Source organism: Leptidea sinapis, chromosome 21, assembly GCF_905404315.1.
Source record: "Leptidea sinapis chromosome 21, ilLepSina1.1, whole genome shotgun sequence".
NCBI lineage: Eukaryota > Metazoa > Arthropoda > Insecta > Lepidoptera > Pieridae > Leptidea > Leptidea sinapis.
The window spans coordinates 5,865,874-5,882,680 of NC_066285.1; the positions used below are offsets into that span (position 1 = coordinate 5,865,874).

General features: G+C 34.4%; 1 protein-coding gene across 12 annotated transcripts in view; it reads left to right on the forward strand.

The window, feature by feature from the left end:
* The window catches only part of LOC126970415 (uncharacterized), an 81,914-nt gene that overhangs the window by 5,065 nt on the left and 60,042 nt on the right, over nucleotides 1-16,807 (forward strand). For 3 of the 12 annotated variants that reach the window (XM_050816266.1, XM_050816264.1, XM_050816273.1), the window contains exons 1-5: nucleotides 4,137-4,282; nucleotides 7,085-7,265; nucleotides 8,321-8,438; nucleotides 10,304-10,435; nucleotides 12,317-12,437. In XM_050816266.1, coding sequence (XP_050672223.1) covers nucleotides 7,091-7,265; nucleotides 8,321-8,438; nucleotides 10,304-10,435; nucleotides 12,317-12,437 — 546 coding nt within the window. In that variant the 5' untranslated portion in view covers nucleotides 4,137-4,282; nucleotides 7,085-7,090. Of the gene's footprint in view, nucleotides 1-4,135; nucleotides 4,283-6,774; nucleotides 6,977-7,084; nucleotides 7,266-8,320; nucleotides 8,439-10,303; nucleotides 10,436-12,316; nucleotides 12,438-16,807 lie in introns of those variants that run through there. The other 9 variants (XM_050816263.1, XM_050816272.1, XM_050816262.1 and 6 more) reach the window with 8 other exon arrangements.

Sequence of the window (16,807 nt, forward strand, 5' to 3'; positions counted from 1 at the left end):
GAATCCTATAAGTCACTACACGCAAGAACAAATCTCTTAACCCTTGACGAAATAAAAATAGTTCCAAATAAGATTAAACTTAAACGTGTAACAATATTGTATACAAGTACATGTATCTACGTAAGTACATAATAAAGTTCACGTAAATGTTACAATGCGGGACCACACTTGCTTTTGACTTTGATAAAGTATCTTTATTTTCCCAGGTGAAACATAATGTCTTCCGCTCAGTGCAAATGGTTCTAAATTGCGATATTTTTTTAAATCAGATATATTATGGTTATTATTTGCAAAGTCTGTCCTCGATATCTTTTTCTTTTCATCTTTTTTTATATAATAACCATAAAATTTTACCCTGAGCTTCCCCGGGGCATAAAAAGAATAAGGAAGTCTTAAGCCCAAGGGTATCCTAAAATATGACTAAGGGCATTTACCAGTGGGAGGCTCCTTTGCACAGGATGCTGGATATGAATGGATGAGCAACAGTGAATGGACAGGGCGTATCACGATACCATCCGCTGAAAGTCGTGCTGGTATCGTCCCTTATTGCCATAAAATAGTTTACAAATCCATAGACTAATGTTAAGGTACTAGGATGGATGTGTGTGTGTGTGTGTGTGTATGTGTGTGTATATGTATGTATGTATGAAAACCTCATAACTTTTTGAACGGCTCTACCGATATAATCGCGGTTGGCGCTATTCGAAAGGGCTTGACCAAACTTAGAATTTATTTTTTTTATCTTATTGAATTTACCGCCATTTCGGAATGGGTTCAGCTTTAATGAGAGAAACTCATTGCCTCTCTCTTAAATCAACATCAAAAGATGAAGCTGAAACTTCATCTTTTTATAAATAATTTCACTTGCAATATACGTTTGAGTATATTAATTGTATCACTTTACATATATTGAAATTATTTGTAAAACGATGAAAATGTAAATGTTGATTTAAAAGAGTGGCAATGAGTTTATTGCCACTTCTTCTCATTAGCTCAAAGACCAAGAAATACGAAGTGGCGGTAAATTCAATAAGAAACATTTTTTTGACATTCTTAAGAGACGATCGAGACGAGCAGGACGTTCAGGTGATGGTAATTGATACGCCTTGCCCATTACAATGCAGGGCTGCTCAGGATTCTTGAAAATCCCAATATTTCTGAGGGGCACTACAATTGCGCTCCTCACCTTGAGACATAAGATGTTAAGTCTCATTTGCCCAGTAATTTCACTAGCTACGGCACCCTTCAGACCGAAACACAGTAATACTTACAGCTTCACGACAGAAATAGGCGCCGTTGTGGTACCAATAAACTAGCCGGCATCCTGTGCAAAAGAACCTTCCACTGGTACCCACAAAGCGTTCAGCGCGTTTAAAGCAATTGTTATTTCAATAATAAAAAATGTATTTGTATAGTACACATAATGACTACGACTTACCTAATACAAATTACCAAATTAAAATTTAAATATTTTGATTCAAAATACGATATAATATCACTTATAGAAAAAACTACCACCCATTCGAATAACGGACTGAGAATAACGGGCGTAAGAGACTCAGCGGGCTTTTTATATAATAACTAGCTGACCCAGCAAACGTTGTATTGCCGATATTAAAATCGCGATACAAAAGTAACTGTTCATCGTAGATGGGTGAAAATTTTAAGTTGTATGTATTAAAAATTAAATAAATATTCAAAAAATTAAAAAAAATGTCAAGAAAAAAAACACCCTTAACATTTAGGGGGATGAAAAATAGATGTTGTCCGATTCTCAGACCTACCCAATATGCACTCAAAATTTTATGAGAATCGGTAAGGCGTATCGGAGGAGTTCAATGTTTAACACCATGACACGAGAATTTTATATATTAGATATTGATAACAATGTTATATCGTACAATAAACATTTATAATTATAAAGCCTGAGAGTGTCCGCTCCATTCCCACTCTGTTGTATCATTAAGAAAATCATTTATGCTATAATATCCTTTACCACACAAATGTTTAACAATTCTTTTAAATTTCGTATCACATTTCTTTTGTACATTTTCTGGGATCATGTTGTTAAAGCATATACATCGCCCAATAAAAGACTTATAAACTCGACTATCCATTAACTAATTAAATATTACACACTGAATATACGAACTCAATATTAATTTTGCTCAAAGTTACAACTAACAACGACATTTGTTCGATCACTACAGAACCTAGATTAAGCTGGCATTTAATTTAACGGGGAAGCTTTAATTTAAGGATCCTGTTATATAATTAGGGTTTAATATAGATTGTTTAAGATGGAGTTAATATAATACTCATTTAGTTCTTAGTGTAGTATTGCGACTCGTGAGATCATTGTTTGCCTTATATCCGCACATTCAAATTTCATATGTCCTGCAGGGCAATTCTATTAAATGACTACAACCGCACTGCCACGCTTTTGATATGACTCTTGCAGTTGTAGTGCAGGGCTTGTTGACGTACGAGTATTCCACTAATCTTCACTGCACTGCTTCTGCACTGCAACTACACTGCTACTGCACGAATCCTGCCGTTTGTACCAGCGAATGAATGCTGTAAAAGAGATATGAATTAATATAATTGGTTAATATACGCTGGATCAACTTGAAGAGGGTTGATTCTAGTAGTTTTTACTAAGGATACTATAATATATTATAGTGACTACAATTAAATATAAAATGCGAAAATACCTTTTGCAAAACGCAACGCTACGAAGAAATATTACTCGCCTTTGGATTATATATTATACTCTTTGGTCTCATACACATATTTTGAATCATTTTAATAATTTAATTATTAATGTATAATTTAAACATTTATATGATTTACTTGAAACTTCCCAAAATTACAGGACAAAAGTTGCTTACGATCTACTTCATAAAGCCTGCAAAATAACTGCAAGAAACAGCAGTTTTCTTTCGTATCTCATTACAGTTCAAATGTCAAAGTAATTTAACAAAATACGATTATTTTGCAGTAAGCGTGCAGTTGCAGTGCAGTTTTATTACTGGAATAGATATTCCCGCACCGCAGCGTTCCTGCAAAATATCTGCTCTTGCAGCCTGCTTAGTGGAATACCGATATGTCAAAATTTGACATTTATGACAGATGTGGCGTTACAGTACAGATGCAGTTTTATTAGTGGAATTGCTCTGCTGTTGCCTCTTCTCTCTCCTTGGATACCAAGATTAAGAATACCCGCCTGTGGTGTAGTTAAAAATTTAGTTATAGCTGTATTATGATGAATCTATACAGATATAGATTGTAGTTATTTTGGATAAATACCAAAAATTCTATATTAAAGGTCTCTGGTAGAGTTAATGATGCCACCTTTCTTATTTTACAAATAAATACAGCATAATAAATATATTGTTTATCTTGTAGATGCTCATACACTACATGTAGGTCATATATAAAAGTAATGCAAGTTATATTTGCACATCATTAGTATTATTTAATAAGATAATGTAACACACAATATCTCATTATATATGTTTATTAACACAGAGAGGAACTTAATAACATAAATCGAATCAATAAAATTGATTTAATATTTTTAGGTGCTGAAAGACTGAATTTGTTGTAAAAAATAAATGTTACAAAATGGCGGTAATGCAATTTCTCATAGATTCCATTAAAATATACAAAAAAATCATCTGTATTAATTAACCAATATTTCATACATATTCTATGTACAAAATAGTCGTTTACATCTGCCAGGCGTCTAAAAAACTATTATTAATAATATTATATTTTATGGTAACTATCTTAGATAATTTATACTTCTAAATAGAGCCTCTTGCTGTTAAACAACCGATAAAAACAGGCAAGGAATAATAGTTTAGTGTGCACGACAAGTTACCTCTTACCCTCGCAATTTTAATGACACTTTGTGTTAGTGTGCTTTTTTGACTTTTTCACAGCTGTCATAGTCTATCTAGATGTACGAATGATCTAAGGTAACCATATAGAAATATCATAGTAAAAAAAAATATAATTTTTTTCGTTCAGTCCATTTCTGTATAACGTTTACTCGTATCAGAATAAACCACGTAATATGCAGATAATAAACACATTTCGTAAAACATTCACTTTGAATATGTGATCTGAACTTACTTAATTCATTTTAGTTCTTTCCGATTTTCGAATATAATAAAATTGCAAAATAATATATAGTACCTATATAGTAATATATACTACAGCTGTTCATTTTTGGCGTAGTCCCTGTGGATTCAACACATCTGTATTTTTTAATCAGGTAGGTATATCATTAAGTAGTTTAACGTAAGTAAATCTCATGAATTTTTTTAATTAGGTGGGCATTTACTATTTGAATTAATAATATTTATTTTCTTTATATTACGCGAGTAATCAAAGAAAATATACTATAATAAAATATATATTACACTTAAAAAAAACACTTTTTAAACGATTAAGTCGCGTGTAATTGTAATTTTGTTATTTATGTTTCATTTCATCAGCAATCCCCCTGAAAACGAGTTCTGGAAAGGTCTTGAAACGTCGGGCTAGCTAAAATAATAATGAAAATGTAACTTTTACGCAAATTTCCAATGTAAAATCAAAATTAAAATTAAACGCGTTTCAATCCATTTTAAAAAGTATTTTATTTAAATCAATAATATTTATAATACAGCCTCTAATAAATCGTATTCATGGTCCAAGCTAATAAATGAGGCATTCATTACCTACCGTTGTGGCCGGGAAAGTTGTATAAAAATACATTACCAATGTACTCTAGTGGGCAGAGAGGTTCTATCCATTGTTAAATACGCTTATAACATGTGTTGCATTTGTTTTTTGTTTCAATATTACAATTTTAATTTTCTAACATGATAGATTTTTATGAATAACTTAAAATAAATGCGCGCAGCTTAAAAAAATAATTTATAAATTAAATTTATTATATTTTTCATAATCGCTTATAAATTGCTCGCATTAAATCTTTATTATTTTACGTGTTTGTGTATTGATTCATATACTGTACCCTATAACTCTTGTGTTTTTACTTAGTTATTTACATTTTTTTTCTTTTGACTTACTCGTGGAAGGCATTGAGTATACTTTGGACGTTTGAGTTATTTTTGTTGCATCACTTTACATATATTGTAATTGAAATGATTTGTAAAATGATGAAGCTGTTATTGTTAATTTAAAAGAGTGGCAATGATATTCTTGCCACTTCTTCTCATTAAAGCTGGTGGTATATTATGTAAAAAGAAAAGAAAATTTTGACATTCATCAGTGAACTTTCCTTGGCCTACATATATAAAGTCATTTTGATTTGTTTTGATTTATGTATTACTCGGTGCAGACCAGGCATTCAATATCAGGTAGGTACTGGTCGTGCTTGTGGATGGCCAGAGACGGATTTTGAACGAACTAGTCGGTTTGAATCGGAACTAGTCGATTATTTGTAGCTTGTTTGTCAGTTGTTACTTTGGTTTAAAGAACTTTATATCTTATTAAGACAGTCGTCACTTATATGAGAACATGAATCAGTGAATGAGAGGCGAATTTTTCTCATTGCTGCTTTCCGGTTTTTAAGGCGGTGGTCCAAGTTACAAGATATAGTTTATTGTTATTATATTAATAAGATGTTTTATTCATTGGTTTGTAAATGATATAGCAGCCTTTTTTGAAGATGTTGAGCGAAGTCGCTTCTCTAACAGTTTTTGGAAGCTTATTGTATAGCTGCGCTCCTGAAAATGTTATATTATTTTTACCATAGTTGGCTATCTGGTATCTTAAGTAAGATGCAGACAGACCGAATGATACACATAGTGCAAACTGCTATTTCAAGTCGATTATAAGTAGCAGAGTGATGAAACGAATAAATTTCGTTTATTTCAAAGATTGAATATACATATTGAGACTTCCCATTAAGTTGTCTTGGGATACTTGTATTGGGAATAACTTGCAACGTCCTTATCGGATACGTAATATTTAAACAATAAAGAAATAAACGAAAATAATTAAAAACAAATTTAACAATTATCGCACAATTAAAACAAGTCTGAAAACTGTGTGTGTGTGTATGTGTCTGTATGTGAGAGAGTGTGTGCATGTGGTTTTGAATTTGGACCTAAAATTGGGTACCATCTGAGTGGGAAAATATGACGTGAGATTGTCATACATGTCGGTAGCCCCAATCTGTTTGTTTCCCTGGAGACACAGCATGATATTATCACTCATAAATTGATACCAATAAAATAAATAAATACGAATATGTAAGTAATCAATAATAACTTGATAAAAACCTAGTGAGGATTAGAAGTATGCATTTGATTTCTTATCTTATCTAAAACAGTAATACAGTAGAAGTATTATTTAAAAGACTTTATTCGGCTGACATATATAAACGTCGTAGGTATATTGTTAAAGCCGTGGTATTACAATTTCACTAGTGATATAAAAATAATTTTATGAATATTACAAATGAAGTTATTTGTGTGAGACTTAGAGCGTTCTGGTTGGTAATTTTTTTTTCATACGTAAGTTACAAAACTATAATAGTAAACATTGGAGCGTGTATGTGATTTTCCATCTGATATAATTGTTGAAGTTGTAGTGAACATGGGCCGATTCGGTTCTGGTACTTGCCGGCCGCTGCCGCGGCACGCTACACTCGGCTCGTGCATTGTGCTCAACAGTCTAAATTTGTTTTTGGGACCCACTAGTGAACAATGTGAACAATGGCCGCTCGCTTGGATAACAATTAGTTTATTACACTAGTGTATAACTACAAAATAATGACTTATCAATAAATACAGGAAACAGACCAATCAGAGGCGATCTTAAAAACTAACGACCAGTAAAATTGTCAAACTAATTTTGCCTTACAATATCAGTATAGTGTACCCGTAACATTATAATGTCACTAAAACTAGGCCGTTAAATTGCATGAAATGAAACCGATTGGCAATCTACCTTTGTATGTAGTGAAATTGTAATATCACGGCTTTGGCAATGTAACTGTGACATATACACATCAAAATTGATATGTGCTAAAACGCTAATGTAAACATAAAGTATATTTTAGGACAAAATGTTGGAATCGAGAAAAGTTTTTGTATTAAAAGAAGAATCTTCTGAAGATGTGGCAAGAGCGATGATTGAAGGTGGAGGTCAAAAAGAATCATTCTTTTTACTGGATCTTGACGAAGTGTATCACCGCATACAATATTTCAAGTCTCGTTTGCCAAGGGTGCAAATATTTTATGGTAAGATTTTATCCTTTACTTACATCTATCTATCACTGTGAAAATTTATACAACGGTGAATGATTGATGTGATTGATGTGAGTCATTCAATATGAAAATTACTTTTAAATGCTCCAATGCAATAAAAATACATTAAGTACAAGAAACCATTACATTATCTGGAATTTGTTATCAATACTAGAATCCGTTTTATGTGTAATTAAATATGAAAATTTGACCCAAAAGTAATAGTTCTTAAATAATTACTAAGTAAATATAAATGTATTCTTATTAAAAAAATAATATGGGGAATATCCGGCCCGCATTCCGGGAGTGCGGGCCGAAGTGAAAACTTGAACATTAACGTTGTGTATTATTGAATATTTTAGAATAATTGTAATTATTAATCAGTATTAAACTACTTGCTAACATTTATGTGGTTAAATACAATATTCATTTATTACGCAATCTTACGCAAAAATGACATTATATCGTACATAAAAATAACCGGAACTATTACAATTATTTTACATCAAAAAGTTTATCTCTCAGAAAAATCAACTTTCATTCATAATTTAAACGTCTGTCTTACGAATATTTGATCAGGTCACGTGTTCTGACGCGAGTTTAACTTTTTATACCCATCCCAAGAAAAGTGGTCAACGCCGCTAAATGAGTTTTCTCTTCAAAAAAACTAATCGCAGATAGTATCTGTTAACGATGCAAATATTTTATAATTTCTCTTTGTGTCGTCGACGTAGAATGATTTCACTGAAGTATATCTTGATTTAAAAGAGTGGCAACGAGTTTCTTGCTATTTCTTCTCATTAGCTCAACCAAAGGGTGACGATCGTAACGACGAAGTAGCAGTAGATTCAATAAGATTTTTTTTGACATTCATAAGTGTAATTTCCGTGACGTGACATGAATAAAGTGATTTTGATTCTATTTGATTTGAATATATAACCAATTTCGTTTTTGATATAAAATGTAGCAATATATCTGCACAGAAGTATTTTTAATAGCAGCATATTATGTTTTATATTAAGTTAAATATATTCTTTTACTTCTTTTAGCAATGAAGGCTAATGACTTCGAACAAATATTGAAAATGGCAGTTTATACCGGGCTTGGTTTCGATTGCGCTTCGCCTGGTGAAATTGATAAAGTACTTCAGCTCAACGTTAACCCATTGTAAGGTTTTTGTAATATTTTTGCCCAGTTCGTAAGTCTTGGTATATTTTCTTCAACTCTCAGGTTTTGGCTTCATCTACAGGATCTACTTTACAGTTGAGAACCTGCTCAACCCCAATAATTGCACCATCTGTTACCAAGTATTGAACTACACTAAATGAAGCATCGGTGAAGAAACATGTCGAGTAATTGACTTTTTAAACAAGTTTTTTTTTTATAAAGTAATAGCCCTCACTTCTTGGATTAATTATACATAACATATTACATCAAATTTGTAAACAAAATTTATGAACGGCGCGGGACCCGAAACTGAATTGAATGGTGAATAAATTTTTAATTTTGACATTTCTGAGTGTAGTCTTTTTATGTAAATAAATAAATGACATAAAATATAATGGTCGATTGTGAGATGTGTGTGTCAGCAAATGTTCAATACGTGGGTAACACTGAAAATGTTTAGAAGTCAGTTTTTTGGCCAGTTAGAAACATTGGTAATGAAAACTTTTTTTGAATATCAATTTTAGAACTCTTTGGTACTACATTAGTAGTATATTGCATTCATTTTTCATTTGTTTTGTGAATTGGCGGTAAATCTAAAACTCTTGTTCCACGTGAAAATGAACTTAATGCGAGAAAATCTTTCGGTCAATTATTTATTATGACTTTCGTTTTGGGCTTACTCAACAACAAAGCTATGATAGGCTGCGATTAGCATTTCTCAATGTAGCCCCATCTCGTGCCACTATTTACAATTTGTTTAACAAGTTTAAGCGTGGACGTAGTAATCTCAATGATGATGCGCGTGAGGGACTTCTTTTAAGAGCGACTACTGAACATCGGTGCTGTGCGACGCATGATAGAGGAAGATAAGAGAGTGACCTATCAGCAGATACGGGAAATTAGATAAGTTCAACGGCGGTGACTCAAATGCTGTATTTGCTGTCACAGGTGATGAAAGCTGGATATATTGCTACGAACCCGAAACCAAAAGACAATCAGCTCAGTGGGTGTTTCCTATCGAGTATCGGCCAACTAAGGTAAAGAAAGGAAGAAGTCACGGAAAAAAGATGATTGCCTCATTCTTTGGTCGGAAAGGTCATTTCGCGACAGTTGTGCTAGAAGATGGAAGAACAGTTACTGCAGACTGGTATGTCAATCAGTGTCCACCTGTTGTCTTGGAAAAAAGTCGACAGTAGCGCCCCCGAAACAGGATCCTCCATCACCACGACAATGACTCGGCGTACTCCGCAAAACGGACTGTTGAATATTTGACTATGGCAGGTGTCGAGTTAATTAGTCATCCACCATACAATCCTGACCTGGCGCTCTGCCACTTTAATTTATTTCCAAGAACTAAAGATAAAATTCGAAATATTCGCTTTACGAGCCCTGAAGATGCGGTGAAAGCGTACGAAAATGCCATAGAAGTATAAGTGGTTCCATCAAATGCGACGATGTGTAGAGAGGAACGGAGATTACTTCGAAAAACTATAAAAGTATTGGCAACTTTCTACATTAAGCCGTTTTTCATTTTCTAAATATTTTCAGTGTTACGTAGGTAACAGGAACACTATATCAAGGTGAGAGATTGGTAAAATACAATGATTAATATACATTTATGCTTACTTTGGTGTGCAGAAAAAAAATAAGCGTCATTTTTGTTAAAAGTTTGTTTATCATACACCGATACTATTTGCTTAAATATTGTCAAAAAAATATTCACAAGTATGTTGAACGTATGAAACGGTTTGCATTGGTCGCTACACTCTTGGCTCCCTTATCGCCTAATTACGACTCAACTGTAATTACAAACTCACCTGTATCGGTATTTACTTTATTGTATAACATGATTTTTTCACTTTTAGGAGTATTATATTTGCTGTTCCAACGAAACCCGCACACTGGATGACGTATGCGAGAGACGTTGGAGTGAGACACACTACCTTTGATACCTCGTACGAGTTGAAGAAGATAAAGCAATATTGGTCCAATGCGCAGTGAGTTTGCTCAATCAATATAACACTTAAGAATTTTTATAAATATTGGGCCATCTAGTGTTTAAAATTTGAAGTACTACCTTATTTTGACTTTGAAGGGTAGAAAGACATTCATGTTTTGACAGGAAATTAGTTTTATGTTTGACATTTGCAAAATGGGACATATGCTCGAACAAAATTGGGATATATAAAACACTTTAATTTTTCAATTGGGTAGTTTTTGAATTTCAATAAGTGACATTATTTCGTGTTTTGAATAAAAATATTTGAATTTGAATTTGCGCAATGTTTTTGAAAATCGAATAATCAGACGAAATGCTGATGTTAATTATTGGCCGCCTCGGAGCTGTGATTTGAACCCTTTGGATTATTTTCTGTGGGGAACCATTAACGATACGCAAACCATCCAGAGACAATTGAAGCTTTGAAATGTGAAATCGACGTTGCCATTGAAGTGCCATTCAAGCCGAAACAATAAAAAATGTACTGAAAAATTGGGTTGATCGGATAGGGTACTGCCGAGCCAGTTGTAGTAATCATATGAATGGTATTGTGTTCCATTCTTAAATTACAAAGTTCAACCTTTCCAATAATAATCAAATAGAAAATTTAAAAAATACTCAGATTTTTTTATAGCCGATTCAAATTTAAATTAGATGGTCCACTCTTTATTATGTTGCTTATAGCCAAGCCCAAACATCGGCTTATCAGTACTTAGATCACCGTTTGGTGGCTATCAGTGCGGTTCTCTAAACAAAGACAAAATCTGAAAGAGCGAGTATTACACGCTGTCTATTGATTAATTAATGATTAATATCGATTAATTTGTTAGTGCTACCTCTTAAATTAACTCACCACATACATTTGATGTAGTATAAACAGATTTCTACTACTTGTGTTTTTGCTATTGGATGTTAAACTCAGGAGTTTAGCAATCTTGCGAAAACGAGAAATAATCCGATCCGACTACAGGTAATCAAACAGTCACCGAATAGTTTAACACTTTCTATGACCTCTTTTTTTGAGTTTTTCAATTCGTCTATAAGGTTTTTATTGTATTCGTCTAAAACTATAGTCGATAGTTAATAAAACAGTCACCGAATATTTATTGAAATTGGCGTTACTTTGCGGAAATCCATAATTATCCAAATGTTTTGAGTTTTCTTTAGAGTTAATTCCGCCAATATTTGTCTTTCAAACAATTCGATACGTGTCACAAAATGTCTCGTGCCAGATTTGGCGAGTCAACATGTGATGAGGATGCCTCGTGTAGAGGCGAAACACGTGTCGAATTGTTGAAAAGACAAATATTGGCGGAATTAACACTAAAGAAAACTCAAAACATTTGGATAGTCACCGAATAGCTTAACACTTTTTTAGACTTCAAATATGGACGAGTTTCTTAATTAATCTATGAAGTTTTTTTTGGAACGAATCTATTTTACACGGCTAACTTATATACTTTCTGTTCACTGACAGAAAGCTCTATTCGTACTGACGTACATTATCTAATACATAATATTTACTTATTTCTAAATTCGATAGAATATGTAGAGAGTTAGTTGTAGATCTATTTCATTTAGTAGTATTTTTAATAAATAAACATAGATCTTTAAGCATTTATTACACAAATTAATTAAAAAATACTTATTTTTAAAAATAAAATTTTCTGATTACAAAGATATAGATGGAGAAAAAGACAAGAGTTAAACAATATGCCTGACGAACTTCGTTCTTGGTGGGAGTCACTGCAAATCTTTTTTTTATCAATGTGTTTTTAATATTTACAAATCTGTGAATCAGTTTTAATGTTTCTTTTATAATGAGTTTCTATAATGTTTCTAAATTTAATAATTTAATTTAAATTTAATATTGTTTAAGGTTGTTAATCAGAATAAAAGTCGAGGGAGACAGCATTTATAAACTCGGTGACAAATTTGGATGTGATTTTGAAACTGAAGCGATTCCTCTTCTTGATGAGGCTGCAGCTCTTAATTTAAAGGTTGGAAATTATTATCATTTTTATGATTACGTGACGATTGCAAATGACTTAAAGATGAATAAAATTTTTAAATAACGGACGATGCGAGCAGGACGTTCAGCCGATGGTAATTGATACACCATGCCCATTACAATGCAGTGCTGCTCAGGATTCATGAAAAACCCAAAAATTTTGAGCGGCACTACAATTGCGCTCGTCACCTTGAGACATAAGATGTTAAGTCTCATTTGCCCAGTAATTTCACTAGATACGGCGCCCTTCAGACTGAAACACAGTAATGTTTACACATTACAGCTTTATGGCAAATGGCGTCATTGTGGTACCCAGAATCTAGCCGATATCCTGTGCAAAGGAGCCTTCCACTGGTACTAGACGTTATTTTACCACTTTTACAGTATCAGTTTTCTATAGACTTAGGCTGAGATCTATAGCGCATATTCAGACTTTACTTAGACTTTACTCATACTTTTAGGGTTATCACGAATCGTCTCATGCGCACGTTCGATGATTTTGAGCCTCCCGAACAAGCCTGATTTTGAAAAGGCGCCATTAGCATTTAGCACCATATCTATCTACCACATACACACGCTGCGGCAGGTTATACAGAAGACGGAGGAGTTTAACCAGCCACTATGCTTGGCGTTCGTGGACTATGAAAAAGCCTTTGATTCGATCGATATCTGGGCGGTGCTTCAGTCTCTTCAGAGGTGCCACATTGATTTTCGATATATCGAAGCGTTGAAGTGTTTGTATGAAAACGCCATCATGTCAGTCCGTATTCAGGATCAGTTCTCGAAGCCTATCCACCTGCAGCTAGGAGTCAGACAAGGCGAAGCTGCTTACCGCTGCGTTGGAAGATGTCTTTAAGCTTCTGGACTGAAACGGGCTGGGCATCAGTAGCAACGGCGAATACATCACTCACCTTCGATTCGCAGACGATATCGTTATCATGATAAAGGCCATGGAAGAATTAAGCCATATGCTCGATGGCCTCAGTACAGCTTCCCAAAGAGTAGGTCTCAAAATGAACATGGACAAGATGAAGATAATACCCATGTCGCATCTAATCCCGTAACAGTTGGGAACTGTACTCTCGAAAATGATGACGAATACGTCTACTTTGGACAAATTAATTTCAACTCGGATGGGCAGCGTTCGGGAAGCTCCGTAAAATATTCTCGTCCTTTTGGACGTATATTGTGTATTGTATTTTTACCGCAGTGCCTGAAGACGAAGGTTTTTAACCAGTGTGTGTTGCCAGTGATGAGATACGGAACGCAGACATGAGCGCTAACTATATGCCTTATGAAGAAGCCCATTGTCGCTCAGAGGGCAATGGAGAGGGCTATGCTTGGAGTTTCTCTGCGAGATCGAATCAGAAATGAGGAGATCTGTAGGAGAACCAAAGTTACCGACATAGCAATACGTAATGTTTGCGGGCCCCCCACCAGATGGACCGATGATCTGGTCAATATCGCCGGAATAGGTTATTGAGGGCAGCGCAGGAACGATAGTCATGGCGCTCTTTTGGGTAGGCCTTTGTCCAGCAGTGGACGTCTTCCGGCTGAATTGATGGTGATGATGATGATGAATGTCTGAGCTGTGTCCAAGTACCACCAGACTGACGGACATGGACAACTCTTATAAATGTTTGGGACTAGTGTGTATTATCTATACTAGATATAAAATATACGTAGTTGTTATCGAAAGAAGTAAAGAGTTTAAAGTGACTCAACTAAAGGTGACGATAGCGATAAAAACATTATGAAACGATATATATACAAATAATACAAATATACATTATGACATTGAATGACAAAAATATCAACAAACATCCCGATAACAGAGAGAATGGCTTTGCTAAAATACGTTTGTTGTATGTAAACATTGATAATGGAATACATATGTTTGTTGCAAATATGTTTAGCATTACTGGTGTTCTAGATACATCAATATAAACAAAGCATTGTGCAAAAATTCAATAAAATATCTTTCTCTTCATAACCTTTCTTTTTCTGTCTGTCCTTGAATCATATTTTTTAAGAAGTGCATAGTTTTTAAGAAATTAATTTGAAAATAATATTAAATACTTACTGGTCCATAAAAGCTTCTTCTTCTTCTTCGGCGTTACACTCTTGTCAGAGTGGTCGTGGTCGTCACGTCGAGGTTAGTGGCCTGTTTCACAATGCGACGCCACTCGTCACGAACTGCCGCTCTTCTCGTGCATTCATGCAGAGTACCGTCGACAGCTTGCCTCACTTGGTCCGTCCACCTCATCGGGGACCTGCCTCTTGGTCTAGTGCCCTCGAATTTACCCTGCACTATTAAGTGTTCTATGGAGTCGCTATCTCGTCGCGATACATGCCCGAAGAAAGTGAGAATGCGAGCTTGTACGGTAGTGGACAGTCTCTGTTTGATGCCGAGCTCCCGAAGAATGGACTCATTGGTTCGGAATTCGGTCCACGATAAGCCGAGCATTCTTCTCCAGCACCACATCTCAAGAGCATCTTTTTCTTCTCACTTTCTCGTAGGGTCCATGTCTCAGCAGCGTAGAGGAATATGGGGAATATGAGAGCCCTTACAAGTCGTATTTTTGTGGTTTTAGTGATATTGCGATCCTTCCATATTTTCCTCAATTTATCCGTAGCATAAAAGCTTCTACACCACCTCAATCAAAGCCTAAATATAACTTTAGCACCACGGAAGTCAAAGGTGTCATTCATTGAAATAGGTCACCAGCCTAGCGAAACTGATTGACAGATCACGGCTATAATGTTTTAAAAACGGAGATAGCCAAAATCCACGACATTTTAAGCAACTGTTCGCTTTCAAACTCATCCGGATTATATTTCGTCGCCATATTGTAATCACTATTTCAAACTTATGTCAAAACTCACTGCACGTTTCATACTAAACTAATTTCAATTTTACTTAGGCACGTCACGCCTTTTGTTATGTAGTATATTTACATCCTCTTTGTTAGTAACGATGAAATTCCGAAGAATTTTAATTGAGTTTTCATCAATCTAATAATTAAAAACCCAAGCCTGCTATAATTTATATCTATAAATATTGTAGATTCCCACCAGTACTCTGTGATTCCCACACTTATTCATATGATCTGTATTTTAATTCTTTCAAGTGAAATTACAAAAACTATACACGACTCCAACCAATTACCAATTTATAAAATTTGTGCATATTTTTTTGTTAAATAGCAATTTCTATACTACAACTACAACCTTGTTAACTTTAATATCATAATCACTGTACATCACAAAGGATCCAATTAATTATCTGCAATACAGAAATTCTACATAAATCACAAATCCTATTTGATTTTTCCTAGACAGAGTTGATGGATGAATCTAATCAACGAACTACTCTAGTTCTTATTTCAGAGTGGATGACGTTATACTCTCGGGAATACATTGTATCAGATAGATATGCTTCATTTGTGTTACATCCAAACTAAATATTTAGTGATGTTTAATATTAAAAATATTCACCAAACTATTCCTAGAAATAGAAGATTTTTGTTTTTTTAGCTTCAATTTCTCCTTCAGACTTAAAAACCAAGACGTTTATTTCCAGCCAAGCTTGGGTAGTACTTGTGAGATCAGCTATCTGTTCACAGATTTGCTGGAAAGTCCAGGGTACATTTTTAAAAAGCATATTGCTAACAGGTTTACAACACAATCTAAGACAGTCTCTTGACACACTATGCCTGAAGTCTTCACACCTTGCTTTGTGACTCCTTGATAAGACACTCCTTAAAGGAACAGTGGATGATGACCGTGTTGCATTCTTCCGACCACTTGTGAAGCTTCTTTGGAGCTGTGAGCATACATCTAGTTATTTTTCTTGTTGTCCTCCTCATTCTTGTGTCGTTCTCCTGATTGCTAAGGGTCGTAACCTCCATGAATTATTTTCTGGACGATCGCTTTCCATTTGTTACGGTCTTCGGCAATGTGTATAGCTTTATAGACGTTTTTATTGGCAGCGTCGCGGATCTGGTCGCTCCAACGCATCGGACTTCTGTCTCTCGGTGGCTTGCCTTGTATTTTCCCCCTTACCAGAAGCTTGGCTAGGTTTGTTGTTGTAAATACTCATCAATTGTAAAGAGTTTATAAAAAAAAAATTAGTACTTTTCACCCATGTGCATTTTCGACATAAAGTGGCAAAACAAGCTAGATATCGAACCACTCTGTACTGTAGGGATTGATGCAAGGCATGTTTTGTATATCGACGAACAGCACCAAGCGTCAGGTCTGCGTAACGATATTCGTGAGATACGAAAGCACAATCTAGCGAAAATGGTTTTGTTTTATCGTTTTAATTAATCCTCAGACTCACATGAACCCTATCAT